Genomic DNA, 11,487 nt, shown 5'->3' with positions numbered 1-11,487 from the left:
TTGCTCGCATTCACCTTGAACCCGAGGGATGTGATGTGCGCGAGCACCCGGCCGGTGTCTAGCGACACCTTCTCCTTCGATTTGGCTATGATGAGCCAATCGTCTATGTAATCAGAATTCTCAGCCCTGACAGTCTCAGGGGCGCCACGCCCACCTCCGCACACAGACAGAAAGTTCGGAGACTCAAATTGCGCCCGAACGGAAGAACTGTGAATTCGTAACAAATGCCTTGGTAGGCGAGACGAAGATATTTCCTGTGTGGAGGGTAGATGCTTATGTGAAAGAAAGCATCTTTCTGATCGACTGATGTGAACCAGTCGTTCTGCTTTATGGCACGGGCGAGAGAGCCTTGTGTCACATTCTGAAATTGTATTCGCACAAATGTTTGTTCATCACTTGAAGGTCCAATACAGGGCGGGGGGCGCCACGCCTTTTGGATAATGAAAATACCAGGAATAAAAACCATGGTTTATAAGATTGGGTGGCACCATCTGAATCGCTCCCTTGTTTAGGAGGGAGGAAATTCCCTCTTTCAGAATGTGTGAGGCGTTTTCTTCTGTGTGAGAAGAGAGAACACCGTTGAAAAGCGGAGGTTTTATTGCAAACTGCAGCCTGTAACCCTGGGTTACGGTACGCAAAACCCACTCGTGCGCTACTCGCGAGCGCCCCCGCTCGGGCCGGAGCGGGGCTGTATGGGCCCAGCTGGTTCATTTGTGATGCAAAGGCGCCATCTAGTGGACACACTAGAGGTGACATGCAGGGGTTTGGAGGGATTTCCTCTCTCTGCAGTGAGAAGTTTTCTCTGCAGAGAGAGGTCTTCTTTCCAAAACGTATTCATTTGATTCGTAACTTTGTGTGTTTTGTGTTGGGCAAACACTGGGGCTGAAAGCCTTTATTGACAGAGTGAAGGGAACATAGTGTGGTGTCCACTGTGCTAAACTTTCCCTCACAAAGTGCCCCCAGATTTTTAAGTGGGGGGAAAACACACATCACCTGAACACATGAACTGGGCAGTCTCAAGTGCAGGCAGAAAAATAATATCCGCGGAGAGAGATACTCTCTCTGTAACGGATTTATTTAATTTGTTTGTTTTAAAGTGTATTTAGTTATGTGTGTGTTTTGTGTTGGGGAACACAGGGGCCGAAGCCTTCCACACACAACGTCCACTAAAAACACATGAGCTGGGCAGCCACAACTGAGCTGTGTGAGCCCAGCTGGTTGATTTGTGAGGCAATGGCGCCCTCTTGTGGACAGACTCAGGGCGACATGCATGGGATCAGAGAGATTTGCTCTCTATGTTGGCAGATATATAAAACGAATTAATTTGATTCGTTTGTTAAATGTGTTGTTTAGTAATGTGTGTGTTTTGTGTTGGGAAAACACTGGGGCCGAAGCCTTTAATAACTGGGTGAGGGGAACCAAGTGCGTGCGGTGTGGTAACACTGCTTATGTACTTTTCCTCACGACAGCATCACTAAACACACGGGATGGGCAGCCACGAGACGGGATTAACCGACCGTCCGCGGGAGACCCTGTGTCTTTTGGACAGGGGTTCCGGGACCGGGAGAGAATCCGGAGGGCTCGTGGCCCGTGAAAGCGGGCTCGATACTCCCAACGGTCGAACAACAGGCAGGCCGCTTGCGTTCGGGGCCGCCTTCCTAGGAAGGCATAATTTGAAAGCCTCAACACGTAATTGAAACACATCAAGGCCCGTGAGACCGTGTTAACAGTCTAGCGGGACGCTCCAGCCGTGCTTATGAGCTTCGCGAACGCTGGAAAAAAACATTTTTAAGAGTTGTTTCCTCCTGTGGAGCTGGCCACACAATGTTGATACGAACGGCCGCTCGCTCACAAACTTCAGGAGGATATAACGTTACTGAGGCAAAGCCGCGTGAGCGCTAGCCTAGTGAACGTAAAAAGGACCGCGTCATCCCCGTCATCGGAACCGGCCGGTTCGTCAACGAGAGTGAGGTTTTCCCGCGAAGATGTCCTCTTCAGGGAATGCGGATTGGGCTGATGTCAGCTCAAATATTTTATTTTAGAGAGGTGGCGCTCCGGGAGTCCCCCGGTAGCGCGTCATCATCACCGTGTCCTCCATCCGAGTCAGAAAGGCCGGGCACGGCGCGCTGGGTCGTGCAACTAAAAGCCAGCTTAGTAAAAGCTAACGTTACATGGACAGCAATTACAATGACCGCAATTCTCCGGGTTCTTCAAAGCTTCTTGAGCGTGTAAAGCCCAAGCAGACCGCGCAGAAGGAGAGGGTCCTTAGCGGCGATGAGAGAACCACACGCGGCCGGGCAGGCTCGTCGTGATAGGCTGTTCCCCGGAGAAGCGGCGGTTTAGACAGTCACATAGCCATGGGTGGGCCAGCGGTGAAGAACTCGGAAAAAAACGTGGCGGGCAGCCATGTAAGGAGGAGCAGGTGAAGGACAGCGAGAGCGCGGGCGGCTCCGGATGCAAAAAACACAGCGGATAGGCTGAAGAAACGACTGTCACTCACGTCTGGCGGAGGCTGACGATCTGGCGATATGTCCTCCTGAAGACTCAAAAGTGAGCAGCGTAACGTAAATCCAACCGAACTGTGTCAGTGCAGAGATCGCGAGAAGCGAATGTCAACTGAGGAATAGCAGCGCGCGGAGAAGTTATATGCCTAGGTAAGGGGTGTGGCCTTACCTGGCATTGGCTGCGCGCTTCTGTCTGTTAGCCAGACTTGGTGCAATTGGATGCTTCTGCAGAGGTCAGGTACGGATGCCCTTCCCATAGGTGGATCTCGAAACGAGATGATGAAAGAGAACTCACTCTTACATGGCATAGAATTATAACAAATAACAGTATCACATCACACACCATTAACAGAAATACAGGTGAGCAATGCACAAACTCCATACTCATAACCATGGAAATGACAGTATAGTATATATTCACATTACTTCGGCATTTATAACTGTATGCACTTTGTCTTATTGCTCTTTTTATAGCTAATGGCTGAAGAAATGCGGGTGATTATGAATGTGCACAGACGACATTAACACGTGAGCAGGGTGATTAGGCCTGTTCATGTGTGCTTTTTAGCTTATGTTTTTAACACCACATATGGCTAATTCAGGTTCTTTAACATCGATTTAGTTTATCACCCGTCACTTGTCTCATATTTTCGTCTCAATCGTTGTATTTTTTTAACACTTACTTCTCATTTTAGCTCATACTGAAAGTTATAATCATTCTGTACTGAGCGTTTTTTTTCTACTCTACTAAGTTCAGTGACCAATCCACGGCCTAGCGTAATGCTGAGGGTGCCCTCTATTGGTGAAGCCAAGTTTAACAAACATAACCCTCTTTTAAAAATATATTGCAACAGTGTAATCAGGAAATGTCACAGTAGTTTTATTAATATATAGTTTTATTAATTATAGGGGGGAAAATAAGTTTTATTATACATATATTTATTCTTTAATTACAATTTCTTCAAGTCAAAACTCAACACTAAAAAAATATTTTCCAATGTAAGTCAATGGAAGAATATGACTATAGTTCAAATAGAATTGTAGATATCTCGAATGTATATTATGACTAGTCAAAATAACACTGTTATCTTCAATGCATATTATGATTAGTCATAATCACATAGATATTAATTCCAATTACGACGAGTCAAAATTGGAGAAGAGATATAGAATTGGACTTCTGACTAGTCATAACTAAATCAATGCTAAAACGGCTTGCCATATTTTAGTCAAAACGTATTTATATCTCTCGACTTTAATTTCTGACTAATCCAATAATAATTGCAGATATCTCTAATAATCATTCTGACTATAGTCAAATTATAATTAGGACTAGTCGAAATACAATTGTAACTATCTAAAATATATTTATGGATAGTCAAACCATAGTCAAATGCCAATATCTGCCATACTGCTGTAGCGTAGGCGTCTATGTTTTTCTTGATGGATGACGCAGAGGAAACTCTGGCCAATAAGAGGACAGTTTTACTCACATGTGACTTGCATAAACACATTATGGTGCGCTTTAAATTGTTGCCTTGTGAAAGCGAACCGAAGAAGAAACTTCATTATTTTAACAATTATAAAAAAATAAAAATAAAAAATAAATCGATTGTAAGTCCTTGTTTCCGAACAAAGCAAGCGACCTACAGGTCTGAAAACGCCCAAGAGAATCTAATAGACGTTGGCTCATTGTCTTTGCGCACATATACGAAAGGATACGGCAAAAAACACTAAACACTGCACACGTGTTGTAGTGTCCACACCCGAAGTGCGTGCTGGAGCTCACGAACTTCAGCCAAACTTTGAATAATCTTAACAGACTGAACACTTAAACTGTCAGAATAGTTTACTGCCGTTTTCTTGTGGGGCGAAGAATAATTTGAGTTATCTTGTAATATCATTGATGAAGATTTTTGGTGACGTTCGTGTTTGCATAAGCTTAAATAGTTTGCTATTTCATTGTGAACAACAAACAGCGTAGAACAATGATTTTAGAGAGGATATCTCCAAGAATATGCTCTTTATTAATGTACAGGGTAAGTGTTGTGTAGTATTGTGCATATAATTCTAAATATGCTTTGTTGCTGTTTAGCACACATACGTTTGACAGCGATTGATAGAAACACTTATGAAATATAAAACATTTATTTATGAATAGATGCTAACTTCTCTTTTCTCCAGTGTAGAGGAGGTTTACAAAATGTATTAGGGAAGTGACTCGTAACTTCAGTATATTTTAAGTGAAAACTTAAGCTCCTCACTTTCAGTCATTATAGAGTGTTTGCACCTACGTCACGGTCTGGTCAGTTACCCGGATGCGCGGCCATATTGGATACTCGGCCATACACAGATACTCGGATGTAAACAATAGCATGGATTGCACGTTTATGTATGACTGAACACATAGTTACACTAATTTATGATATCTAAACCACGGGAAAAACACGTGGAAGCTGCTAAATCATATAGAGAAGGACTTAGTAAGCAGGAAAGAGCGCGAAATTTTGACAAACTAAAGTTAATATGTGGTAAAGATCTGAACGAGGTAGCAGTAACGTTAGCTTCTTAGTCATGGACTGACGACCCGACAAATCTTCCTTCTATTTCTTTTCCCGACATAGGCTACGTTCAGACTGTCAGTCCAAATTTTTGTTCATATCCGATTGAAATCTGATCAGAATTAGCAAACTTGAACAGCAAAAAAAAAAAAAAATCACATGAAATCCGTTTGAAGCTACATCAGAGCCCGTCTATGGAGAGCCTGCCCACTCCCTATTAAGCCCTGTTGTACCGAATTTGTAGTACCACCAGAGTTCCACTGGGGGCGATCGCTATGAGTGCAAAATGAATGGGAGTCAATGGGGCTAGACAGCTAAATTTGTCTCTTTCACCCGATTGCCGTTGAGAAATCTCAGATCTGATTGTAGATTTTGCAAGTTCAACATGGGTTTTAGAATCGACTGGGTTTTAGAATCGGGTTTTAGGGAACAGAATCGACTGCTTCACCGGCGCAGACAAGAGCGCGGAAAAGTTCACACAGTTCTGCAGCAGGCTCAAGACGCAGTAGTCCAGCGCGGCGGCTACACATTTCCATGCTTTAAAATTTAAATAAGACAACATCTCTATTGCAAATGCAAACCCCTCCATCACAAATCAATGAACCAAGAGCTGCATGGACACACAAATCAATCTGAACCGTTGCGATACACCGTGGACATCATTTTAGATCAGATTCCAATCGGATACAAAAATATTCGGATTCGGACTGTGAACGTAGCCATAGTGAAAGTTCTACATTTTAGCCATAGTCAATGCTTCATTTATACATGTTGATTAGCTGATGCTGTGCCTCTCTCAACCACAAACACCTTTTTTCCTCATTTTTTTGCACTCTTCTCTTTAACTTTTGACAGTCTATAGAACTCCAAATATTTTTCCCGGTGCGACTGATTTGTACAGACTAAAACACGACCATTTTTCAGCAGCAATAATAAGCCAAATTTGCGCGTCCATTCAGTTCAGTGGCATTGTTTATGTTCAGTGCCTCCAATATGGCCGACTTCTGGATTGATGTCGTGTTGTGAAAACCCTCTATGTCACGTTCGTCAGGTTGTGCTGAGACAGGCCCACTCGTCGGTTCCGCCCCAGCCGGTGCCTCCGCTTGGCCAGACGCTGCAGCGCTACCTGAGGGCTTTGGAGCCGCTCTTACCAGCAGATGAGCTCGAACACACCCACGGGATCGTGCAGAAGTTTGGATGCTCTGGAGGTCTTGGCGAAAAACTGCAGAGAGAGCTGATCAAACGAGCAAAGCATTCACACAACTGGGTGAGAATAGCACTAGTGACACAATTTAAAAGTACCAATTTCATACGTTGATGCACAAAAATACCTTTTTAATTGTATCATCATCTTGTAGTTCCATGTTTTTCGGACAAATTCACAATGGACATATGGTATTTTTGAAGTACCATGGAAATACCATGGGACATTATGCTAACTAATCATGGGTATAGCTAAATATCATAGGATTCTGTGTCAACTCAATCAGAGGTCCGCTACTAAAGATTTAGATTTTTTTTATATGGTGAAAGAAATGCGTAAATGAAGAAGAAAGCCCCAATTTTTGGCATCACAGCCTTGTGCAGCAGTTTTGACTCTGATTGTGTATGCTTTATAAGGTGAACTAGCAGGCTGTTTTTTTTTTTTTTGGTTTGATCTGGTGTGTTTTGTGTGTCTTCACTTTGTGCAGATCTCTGATTGGTGGGTGCAGTGGGCATACCTGGAGTGTAGGCAGCCTTTGGCAGTGCATTCGAATCCAGCCATCTCTCTGCCTAAACGTGACTTCACAGACTGGAGAGGTCAACTAGTGTATGCAACAGCCAGAATCTACAAACACACACTCAAACAAACAAACAAACAAACAAACAAACAAACAATCACACTTACAGTACCATTTAAATCTTAAATTTTGCTAAAAGAATTTATTGGACTGTAAGTTCAAAGCATTTAAAGGGGTCATGAACTGAATTATTTTATTATTTTATGTTTCCTGGGGTTCCCTTATAATGTTAGTATGATTTTTACATAAAAAATTGTCATAATTTAGAAATAAAAGGCATTTTTACTAGCCTGATTTTATTCTCTGATTTGAACGCGCATGTCTGTTTGAAGGGGCGTGTCTGCTGTAAGACTTCAGTGTAAACGCCCACTGCTGTAATTGGCTCACATGTTTGCATATTAAATAGCGAATATTACATGTGGAACTCTCTCTCTGAAAATCTTTTACTACATTTTTACTATTACAGCTATCGAAATTAACGAATCTTAAAAAGTATTGATCGTATATTTAGATCTATTCCATCACATGAAAAGGTTGCAGTGGTAAGCATTCAACAGATGACAGATCACGTGAATGCGGTGATCTAATCATTGCAATGCAATTTCTGCACTCTCATGAATGCTTTCACCAAATAACAATGTAAACACTGTAAACCAGCAGTTAACCCTGTAGCCCAAGACTGGTTGCCCATTGAAGGTAAGCAGGGCTGAGCCTGGTTATTACCTGGATGGGAGACCTCCTGAGAAAACCAGGTTGTTGCTGGAAGAGGTGTTAGTGAGGCCAGTAGGGGGTGTTCACCCTGTGGTCTTTGTGGGCCCTAACGCCCCAGTATAGTGACGGGGACACTTTTCTGTCAGAAAGCACTGTCCTACGGATGAGACGTTAAACCGAGGTCCTGACTCTCTGTTTGCATTAAAAATCCCAGGATGTCCTTCGAAAAAGAGTAGGGCCGAATTAGCCCCTTGGCCTCTGTCCATCATGGCCTCCTAATCATCCCCATATACTGATTGGCTTCATCACTCTGTCTCCTCTCCACCAATAAGCTGTTGTGTGGTGGGTGTTCTGGCGCAACATGGCTGCCGTCGCATCATCCAGGTGGATGCTGTGCATTGGTGGTGGTTGAGGAGATTCCCCCTTCCATGAAAAATGCTTTGAGTACCCAGAAAAGCCCTATATAAATGTAACAATAATTATTATTAAATACAGTAAGAGCTTCGTTGTGCAGTGTAACAGCGTCATTGATTTCATAATGAGTTTTGGCAAGTGTCCAGATAATCTCGCACTGTGTGATTGACAGCTTGGGCGATTGGAAAGGGAGCGTTCTTTGATCGCTTTCTGCATGTAATTTAATCACAGTTTAAATAAGATTATTTTCATCCTATTAAGAGAAACAATGTGAAGTTGATCGTTTATTCACTGGCTTGATTTACTGATGCATAAACAGTAGGCCTATTGAACAATTTTGAGAGAAAGATATCTGAACTTGAATAATTACATCAGAAATCACTGATCACAGATCACGCATTAGAATAAACATGATTACTTACATGTTTGTGGCGTTGCTGGCAGATGCATATCGTAAAAGTCTGTTTGCAAAGCCTGTGACAAAATTTACCAAATAATCCACAGTGAAATGCACCAAATACAAACAAATAATGCACTGCTGAGACATTCACATTGTTGAAATCAAACCCTACTTTCCTAGCACTAGGATAATTTAGAAGGTAATGGTATTGATCTTGTGTCGATCTTTTCTCGTTCTCATGTCACTGTTCACTAACGCTCCACTGGGCGGCGCCAAAGATGCACTGATGTAGACGTTGATATTCTTCTGCAAAGGCAGTCTTTCACTACCCTGTGAGGTCATAAGTCTCCACTTTTGAGATCCTGTCGTTTTCTGGCCTTGGTTTCAATAAAAGCAGTTTTTGGAATAACAAGGAAGTTTTGAGTTTTGAAACAGTATTTTTATAGTATAACAAACTCTTTACTGTCAAAAGATCAAGGAAAATTTTAATTCTCAGTTCATGACCTCTTTAACAAGTTGTTTTATCTGATATATCCAAGACATCACTTAACCATCCCACACTCTTAAACCAATGCACTTACACACACACACACACACACACACACACACACACACACACACACACACAAAGTGTCATCATCTCTGCATTTCTCCTCTTCTCAAGCTTGCTTCCTAATTCGGGTGTCTAATACATCTGGCATTGTAAATTACAAATATTGTTGGCTCTTTTCCAAATTGCTTTTGTTCCTCTTTTGTAAGTCACTTTGGGTAAAAGTGCCTGCTAAATGCATAAATGTAAAGACAGTTTTAGGGTTGCATATTTAATTAATGTATGTCTGAATTGTTTCTTGTGCAGGTTTGCATCAAAGTTAATTGCAGGAGTGTTGGATTTCAAAGCTGAGGTGGACAGGTATCTATGGACAACATTACTGTACAGTGGCAGATTTACACATTTATGTCAGAAAACCTGTGCTAATTTAATCATTAACATGAATCATTTAATGCATGTTTCAGTCAAGCAGTGCCAAAAACCAGAGCTTAATATCTTGCTATTATTTCATATCAATCTGTTGCTGTCTGTACCTCAATAGGATTTTCTTTCTCTTTTGTTCTATCCACTTATCCTCTCTTGCTCTCTCTTGCTGTATTTCTTCCATCATCCAGTGGGAAGCTAGTGGTAGAGTATATGCGTGGACAGCCGCTATGTATGGAATTGTTTCCTCAGTTGTTCTCCTCCTGTCGAATCCCAGGACCCAAACATGACCACGTGGTCCACTACGGACGTCCACGCCGGGGCCCAGCTCACATTACTGTGGTCAGGAACTACCAGGTAAACTAGATTTTAAAGGGCACCTATTATGCAAAATTCACTTTTACATGGTGTTTGAACATAAATGTGTGTTGGCAGTGTGTGAGCAAAACCACCCTAGAATGATAAAAATCCACCCAGTGTTTTTTTTACAATCTCAATAAATCATAAGCACTGTCTCAGAACGAGCTGTTCTAAGATTGCTCTCACTGTGACGTAGAATTGCGCAAGTCACCTCCAGAAGAAGTAAGTGTATTTTATGATTTTTGAGCAAATAGTCATTTCAATCGATGTCAGTTCATCAACAAATGCGTCTAAAGCTATTGTCATCGTCAAAGGATGCCATAGGATGTCTCAACAAACAACGTCAGACAGTTTTATGTCACGTATTATTTTTTGCAGCAATTACAAATGTAAATAAATTAATACAGCTCTATCTCCATAGAAAGTATATAAACGTCTATCTCCCTGCAGCATATGTTTTCTGGTTCTGTAGCAATCTTCTCACATTTACCACATAAGCACCTGTACAAGTAATGTAAACATGACGCAACAGCACCCCTCGCATAAATATAATTTAGTTTCTACTTAGCAAACGTTATCACAGTATTTGTGTGTGTGTAGATTCAAAAAATTGCGCGAAAGTTATCATAATGTGTGTGTGTGTGTGTGTTGCACATCCATAATTACAAAGGGGACGCGATTAAAACTCTATATTAAGTACATAAATGTATCAAATAACCATTCCGAGACGTCTTGGTCCATTCTCATTCGTGTTTCTTCTGCCGGAGTCTCTTCATCATCATCGCCGGGGTAATGCTGAAGCTAATGCTTCACTTCGTAGAGACCATGGCATTTATTCAATGCATTGACCAGCACTGACGCCAATACCAAATACCAAAACATTGACAGGATGCTACGACAAAGATTTCACTTTCCTCTTCAGACATGGCAAAATTTTATAATTGCTGAAGCTTTTATCACGATATATGGTATTATCACGATATTGAAATAAGTTGCAAAAAAAAAGTGTTGGTTTAATAAACTGGTTTAATAACTTTTTTTCTTTTTACATACAATAAAGCATTTAAATACAATAAAGCAATACACAAAAAAATTATAAAGTAAACAAATGTTTCAAAGTGATTAAAGTGAAAAAGAATTAGACAATCGGTAACACTTTCAGTAAGCTCTGGTCCATAAAATAATACAATTAAAACTTTTGATTTTAATAATGTGTTATTACATTTTCAAATTAACTAAGATTGATGAATGCTTTAGAGAGTCTGCAATGATGTCTGTTCTTTCACTCCAATAATTTTCCAAGCAGTATGGATCATCCGTAACAGTTAAGTTCTACGTGCTACGGACAGATTACCAAACCAGACTATAATGTTATATCTAATTAAACTCTCGAAGACTGCCTGATAAAAAATTATCATAAACCTTTGATCTACACCATAAAGTCTAAGACGACGTAAAAAGTGCAACCGTTGTTGTAATCTACTGCAAAGATTATCTACATGGATATTCCATGTCAGTAAATTATCAAAAGAGACACCAAGATATTTATGTGCGGGGACCTGTATAATGGTTTCACTGTGAATAATCACAGGCCTGTGATCACCAACTCCTCTGGGTTCGAACACCATTTCATTTGTCTTATTGACATTCAGAGCTAGGTGGTTATCCTCGCACCAATTCACAAACTGTTCAATCTCTGAAAGATATTCAGACAAGTCCTCTGTCTTCTTCAATAAACCTAAAATTGCAGTATCATCTGAGAACTATATATAGCTATATATGG

General features: G+C 41.2%; 1 protein-coding gene across 2 annotated transcripts in view; it reads left to right on the top strand.

Annotated features, from left to right (window-relative positions):
- Nucleotides 1-4,039: 4,039 nt before the first annotated feature.
- cratb (carnitine O-acetyltransferase b) overlaps nucleotides 4,040-11,487 on the top strand; it is a 94,704-nt gene continuing 87,256 nt past the window's right edge. Inside the window, exons 1-5 of one of the 2 annotated variants that reach the window (XM_081377330.1) lie at nucleotides 4,040-4,543; nucleotides 6,117-6,332; nucleotides 6,757-6,875; nucleotides 9,228-9,281; nucleotides 9,536-9,701. In XM_081377330.1, the coding sequence (XP_081233456.1) occupies nucleotides 4,493-4,543; nucleotides 6,117-6,332; nucleotides 6,757-6,875; nucleotides 9,228-9,281; nucleotides 9,536-9,701 (606 nt within the window). In that variant the 5' untranslated portion in view covers nucleotides 4,040-4,492. The remainder of the gene's footprint in view (nucleotides 4,544-6,116; nucleotides 6,333-6,756; nucleotides 6,876-9,227; nucleotides 9,282-9,535; nucleotides 9,702-11,487) is intronic. The other variant, XM_081377331.1, reaches the window with a different exon arrangement.

The sequence above is a fragment of the Scardinius erythrophthalmus genome (genome assembly GCF_964197995.2).
Source record: "Scardinius erythrophthalmus genome assembly, chromosome: 10".
NCBI lineage: Eukaryota > Metazoa > Chordata > Actinopteri > Cypriniformes > Leuciscidae > Scardinius > Scardinius erythrophthalmus.
Note: the sequence above shows the minus strand (reverse complement) of the source record. Positions and strands in the feature narration are given on the sequence as shown.